The sequence below is a fragment of the Pterocles gutturalis genome, unplaced genomic scaffold (genome assembly GCF_000699245.1).
Source record: "Pterocles gutturalis isolate BGI_N339 unplaced genomic scaffold, ASM69924v1 scaffold19100, whole genome shotgun sequence".
Lineage (NCBI taxonomy): Eukaryota > Metazoa > Chordata > Aves > Pterocliformes > Pteroclidae > Pterocles > Pterocles gutturalis.
The window spans coordinates 90038-96716 of NW_010138719.1; the positions used below are offsets into that span (position 1 = coordinate 90038).

General features: G+C 48.9%; 1 protein-coding gene across 1 annotated transcript in view; it reads left to right on the top strand.

Moving 5' to 3' along the window:
- Positions 1–6679, top strand: part of COL27A1 (collagen, type XXVII, alpha 1) — a gene marked incomplete at its 5' end in the record, with an annotated part of 145734 nt that overhangs the window by 83474 nt on the left and 55581 nt on the right. The window contains 3 exon segments of the mRNA XM_010083117.1: positions 2586–2639; positions 5470–5523; positions 6340–6393. Coding sequence (XP_010081419.1) covers positions 2586–2639; positions 5470–5523; positions 6340–6393 — 162 coding nt within the window.

A 6679-nucleotide genomic window follows, 5' to 3' on the forward strand; every position in this document is an offset into this window, starting at 1 on the left:
ATCTGAGAGAGCATGTGCCCAGGGACAGAGGAGTTCTGCAGGTTATCAGAGAAATGGGAAATGAAGGAACAGATTTATTCTTTTTTCCTTTATTATCTTATTTTTGCCTAGCAATGCATTGCGCTGTTCCATCCCATTGCTTTGCCATCCCCTCCTCTGCATTAACATTTGCCTTCTCTGTGCCCTTGGGCTCCTGGAAAGCTTCAGTAACTGGATCCAGTTATCAGCTCTGTGTCTGCACTTGTGTCTAACTGAAAGGAGAACTGATTCCACAGCCTTCAGCAATGCCACCCAGTGGCAACCTTGCATATGCAGATATTGCAAATCTGCCTGCTCTCCATCCGATTCCTGCGCTAGGCGATCTGCTGCGGAGTCCAGTGCTGCTTTGCTCCCTGGTGTCTTCTCCAGGCAGCCTGGCGCAGTGGCACTGGGAATGCTTCAGCTTCAGACACAGCAAAGACCATTCCAGTGCTGATGGCTGAAGGGGTGGCAGAGCTTTCCTGGGAGCAGCGGTCTTCCCATGGCTAACTGGTATTTCCGTCATGGCATGGGGTCATGCTGGTTTCCTGGGACATGATCTCCGGATGAATTTCTAACACAAGCATCCAACTCCAGCCTGCGATGTACTCACTGAGCTCTTTGCCTTCTCTCGTGAGTTTTTCCTAAACACATTTCACCTGGATGCTGCTCCCATGCCAGAGGGTGACAAGGGCTCTACATCTGGAGAATGGAGCGTGTGTGGCAGCTCCTGCAAGGGGGAAGGCAGCTGAGCACCCAAGTGAGAGGTGCTTTTGTTGAGCCCATCAGCATGGCTCAGCGAGGAGCTGCTGTCTCCAATCACGTGCAAAGGACGGTATTTAATTGCACCACATGAGGAATGTTAATGCATGAAGTCTCTCGGTCATCAGCAGAAGCTATTCCCTGTACAAGCCATCGGACAGTGACCCCCAATGCATTTTATGTCTCTGAGTGGGTCTGCTGAGCCTCGCACACGTGAGAACAGCAGTGAGGCAGGTTATTTTGTGCTACGGCTTTTTGCTGTTTTAAGCGTTAACGTCATGGAGAGAGAGAGGTTTTTGGTGGCGGGGGGGTTGTTGCACAGCCTGTGAGCAGGCTGCTGTTGGTGCTGGATGCTCCTCTGGAGCTGGGTGGTGTCACTGACACAGATGTGAACAGAAGCACAGTGATGCACAGACTGCAGAGAGCTCCTCTAGGAACTGCACGTGTGTTAGACCAGCTGGGAACAGAAAAAGCAATGAAACAGGAGTAGAGAGAGGAAACTTCTGCTGCTTTTCTTGCTGGTCCCCCTAAGAGAAGATAGCAGGGTGACAAACTCTCCCTTTTCTGAGACCACACTCAGACATTGCCTTGCCAGTGTACCTTTTTGTCCCGTTGATGCTGAATGATTTTTTGAGTGTGTCGTTTGAAAACCTCCTTGATGTTGAAGTGAGAAGGTGAGATGCATTTGCACAGAGGAACTTTACAATTTCTTATGAAGATTTAAATGTATTTTTAAAAAGAGGAAGAGTAGGATGATGCCACTGGAGAATCCATCTCTTGTCTCTGCCTCGCTCAGCAGCCACCTCCCAGTTGCCTAAAACCAAATAAGCTGGGGCATGGCTTTGTTTGACACCACCCATGCCAGCTGTGGGCAGGTTATGAAGTGTTTCAACAGGAGATGAATCTCTTTAGTTACAGACTCACTGGAAGAACTAAATATAGATATCTGTCTCTCAATGACCCTTGCTGGGACTAGAGCCAGTCAGTACTGGTGAGAACCATGCAGTGAGACGGAGCGTGCCCACCGTGGTGGAGGGGACAGTCCCTTGCGTCTCTAGAGACAGAAACCTGCTGGAGCTGGTAGGGAGGCTGCTGGATTTTAGTTCTCAGGAATCTTAGCTTGTGATTGCATCTGTTTCCATCTTCCTAATTAAAAGCAGTTCTGTTTGTTTCTTCATTATCCCAAACATTGTTAAATCCTGACAGAGTCCGAGCATAGATCGGGGTTTTTTTCCAAGATAGTTTCTGAATAGTGTGGTGGCCTGCTGGCCCCTCTGGCTGTGTCCTCAGACCTTGGTTTCCTGCTGGCATCCCAACAGCATGACACTATCCAGGGAAAAATTAGTTTGCACAAGGGTTTGGGGCAGCTCGGAGTAACCCAGAGGACGTCTCCCCAGCACAGTGGTTAAAATGATGGTAACGCTCAGAGTCTGTGCAACCCAGGAGCTCCCGCTATCGATGCTTTTGGAGAAGCTGCACTGATGTTTTGGGAAATGCTTGCAAAACAAAGCCATGCTATGGACTCAGCCTTTCTATGAAACGTGCTTAACTCATCCCCTATACTGTGTGTTGTGGTTCTTGCAGATCCTCCTGCTGCCGTTCCAGCTGGCGCCTAAAGCAGAACCAGCTGCGTAGTTAGATGTTCCCATGGCCCCGAGCAGCTCTGTCCACTCGGGTAGCCAGTAGGAATTACTGAGCTGTACAAGGGATGCTGTGCTATTTGAACCGGCAAGGTGGACCAAAGAAACTGTTTACTTTCTCAGCAATAAAACTGAAAATTAATTGTGGTTTTTCTCTTTCCTCAGGGTCTAATGGGTTTCATTGGTCCCATAGGGGAGCCTGGAATAGTGGGAGAAAAGGTAAGATTGCTTGCAACACATTGATCATTAAAACTTTTGCAGGGTGAGGGAGATTGGGGCAGGAGGAATATTGTGGAGATGTAAGTTGTCATGTCAGTGCAACATCCAGCTGGGAATGCAGCACATCCAGGGTGTCTGGGCCAGTCAAATATCACCCACTTTGCATTTAGGAACTAACATGCACTTGCCCTCCAAGGAGACGCTGTCAAATATTCTCTGAAAATTTAAGCTTTATTCATGTCTGCCAGAAAGCTTGTTTTTAACAGTCAGGTCTGTTTCTTCTGGGAATGAGGGACCCACCAGCCCTGTGTTCCTGGTCAAGGGAGGAGTCCAAGTTGTTCAGGTGACAGCGGATTTGTGCAGAGATGGACTCACAAGCCCGTGCTGAGCTGCCAAGGGGTCACACAGGAGACCAGAGCTGAGCCTGCACTGAAAAGGAGAACTCAGGAAATGCTCAGATGAAGAGAAGGGACAAGAGTGCAGCCACCTATCCCAGCAAAGGCTGGTCCAAACACGTCCCTTTTTATTTGATGGGGACCATCCCACCCCTGGGGTTGCATTGGGCATGCTGCTAAGGGCTGGTGCCCTCTTGTGTACAGTACAGATACATGCTGCTTTCGGGAAGGAAAATGGCTTTATTTTCCATTTAAAAAAGTAAATGGACATTTATTTGTTTTCTATTAGAGTGAAAAATTGTATTTTGGGGGAACTTCCAAAGACAAATCATCTATGTCATTCACTGTACCTCAGTTGCAGACTGCTGGTTTTCATCGGTGGTTTAATTATTCATAGTCCAGCCGTAAAGATAGTAAAGAGCATAAAATGATGCATTCCGCACATCAGTTCTCCCTCTCGCTTTTATTAATTCAAGCCCTGTCCTCTGGGTAATGATGTCAAGGCTGTGACAGTTACAGCGTGTTAGCTGCAAACACATTTTATTGCTGGTCTGCAGCCGGCGTTGGAAAGCCATCACGCTAGAGGGGCTCTGGTGGAGCCGTAGCAGAAGCAGGCTCAGTCCAGGCTCTCAAGGCACACAAGAAGTAAAAGGAACAATGTGATGTAGGCTGTGTTTTGCATAAGGAAAACAGAGGAATCAAGAGTCTGTGATGTGTCCAAGGTGGTTACACAGAAAATTGGTGACTGAGCTGAATCGATGGCAGCTGCAGCCCTGAATTGAATGGGGAATAAGGGGTCTGCCGTGCAGGAGATGTGGAAAGATTGCTTTCCCCACTCCAGGAAATTCACAGCTGGTCCTGTGACTTCCACGCCAATGCCTTGAGCACGTGAGCTATCCTCATGTTGCACATTGACTCTGAAACACGATGATGTTACGTTGGTGTCCAGGCAAACCCGGGCCGTCCTTTGAAAACCTGCCCTAGGAGATCCTCAGCACAGCTGGGGTTTCTATCAGGCTGCTTCTCTACCAGGACAAACTTAGGGATGACAGAAATAACTATCATCAAATCAAAACCTCAACCAGGCCTCCAGTTGGCATAGCATCCCGCAGCTTACTGTGCTCTTGTGAGCTAAATGAAGTGGGAAATGTGCTTTCAGCAGACATCGCTGAGTCAGCAATCTCCATCCTGAGAGCTGCAAAACTTAAGGCTGAAGCCAGTAGAATCCAAAGATTATCAAAGAGAACAGTGCAGTTAATACATACTTAATAAAATCCATGCATTCAGGGGGAAAAAAATAAAATCCTTACATTGGTTTACAAGGGCCAACTGGTGACAACACAAGCTCTGGGGTTTGTTTTTAATAAGCTGCTTAGAGCCCTGAAAATATTTCCCCTTATGCTTTAGCTGTTGGAAGGTAAGTCAGACTTTGGGCGTAAACTACTTGGCAGCATTTGCTAACCCCTCCTTCCTCATCCTCCCCAGCACACAAACGTAACGCACCTAATTCCCAGTACGTTACTGGGGCTGCCGGGGAGAGCACAGGCAGTCACGGTGGGAACTGCCACCCTCTCCAAAAAGGAGCAGTCGATGTCCCATTGCTATAGCTGTGCCCTCGACCTGCCCTTGCATCTGCGGGTCACTGTGGTGCTCAGAGGCTCACACCTCATCTCCCATTCTTGGCTGAGCTGTAGGGCCAAGGATGCTGACAGGGGAAGTGAGATGTTCTGCGTGTGGGGATAAGTAAGACTTTTGGAATTCGTAACTGATTTATTGGTACATTAATTTTTTTTTATGCCAAATGGTGGCTTGTTTTAGAAGGGTGGGCTGTGGAGATGTCTGGCTCACAAATGTGGGCCTCCAGATCATTGATGTTTGCACTGTGGTCCCCCCAAAGTGCCCACAGCCTGCCCTTCTGAAAGCACCAGCCGTCTAGTCCAGGCAGCGTCTCTGGATTTTTCCAATGTGATTCCCTGCTCTCACCACAGCTTCCGCATCCATGTCTCTAAAAATGCCAGAACACGTAGGGATTACGGTACTGCAGAGCAGAGAGGGGTGTTGTGCCTTGGGTGGGAAGGGCTGGAGATCTCCTGGGATCCAGTCCTAGCACTGGCCAGAGTTGAAGGTGATCCTGAGTGTGCATTGCTTGTTTCTTGTTCCTCCGTGGTTTGATGGCAATAGTAAGGTCCTTTCTCTTGGGATATGGAGGATTAGGGAATTCTTGGTGTAGTACTTTAACTACATTGGTGAGATGGATACTTGAAAGAGGGTGATAATTATTCTGCACTGGAAGTCTTTCTGGTGGAAATCTGATGGCACAGGCTGCAATTTGTGGGTCTTTTAGTTGTTTCTTTGCTCTAGATTCCTGTTGCTGTCAGCTCAGAGAGCTTGTTAGCAAAATTTCTCACTCTTCCCCGTGTATCTGTCTCTTCTAGGGCGATCGGGGCACAGTGGGACCCCCAGGCCCTCCAGGAGTCAAGGGGTCGATGGTAAGGAGTAAGTCTGCATCCTCTCGCTCTTGCTGCTGCCTCTCTCCCTGTCCTAGCAAAGGGTGCATCTTCTCCTGGCCCTTTGGTGACATGAGAATAGCTGCAAATTCTTCCTGCCTCTGTGGGGGTGGCCGTTTGATTGACTGGATACTGGGGTATAACCTCTCCCCGGCACTCATGTTCAGCAATCTCCCCTTCAGAGGAACACAGGGTTTGGACATGTGTTCTGCAGCTCCGTCAGCTGAGGACCTGTTGTGTCCCGTAGAGATAACCAGGAGCTACAAGCCATGGCACCTGCAGGGTTGCCTGTTTCCAAGCATCCTGGTGGCTGAACAGGCTGGGGCTGGGAACAGGGATTTCCAACCCTCTGTTGTTCACATCCCACCATGTTGCCATGAGATGCGCGGCTGCTCGGGCAGCATGCTCATGGTGTGCGAAGTGCGCTGCTGTTTGGGGATCCTCGTTTAGGAGTTTAACAGAGGGGACCTCAGCAAGATCTTGTCTTGCGCTGACACTCACCTCCTGTGTACCATAGTGCGTGACCTAAAGACAGATTTGCACATTAATTCAACCCATTCCCTTCTGGGCTGTTTGGAAAGTCTAGCTGCTGATATTGCTGGCGAGGTTGGAGCTGGGCTTTTGACAGTCTGGCCTTTTCCATCTGCCCTGAGCAATTCTACCCCAACAAATAACAGACCCTCCTGACCTTGCAAGCAACCGATGATGCCTTTATTCCTGTCCTTCCCCTTGGAGGAAGAAGGGCTGAGCAGATCCTGGGAATTCACACCAGGTGGGTTCTTCTTCCTTCCCTTTTAGGGGCACCCCGGGACACCAGGAGGAGTGGGTTTTCCTGGGATCCCTGGACCAACAGTAAGTAAAGGCTTGTAATATTGCACACCAAAAAATCAGCATCCTGTATCCTGGGCACTCATGGGCTGATGTCCCAGATGATTTGAGTTTGATATGACTAAGAGATTTTGGGAAAGGGATGGGAGCAGCATGGAAAGAGATACTGGGATACTGGAAGAAAAAATCAGTACTTAATCCGAACGTTTGTAGCTTGTTTCCCTGGTGGGGGATCCAAAAGTCACAATCCAGCCTCAGTCTTTTAGCAGGACATGAACTCATGGTGTTATTACAAGGCTCTCTATTCCTG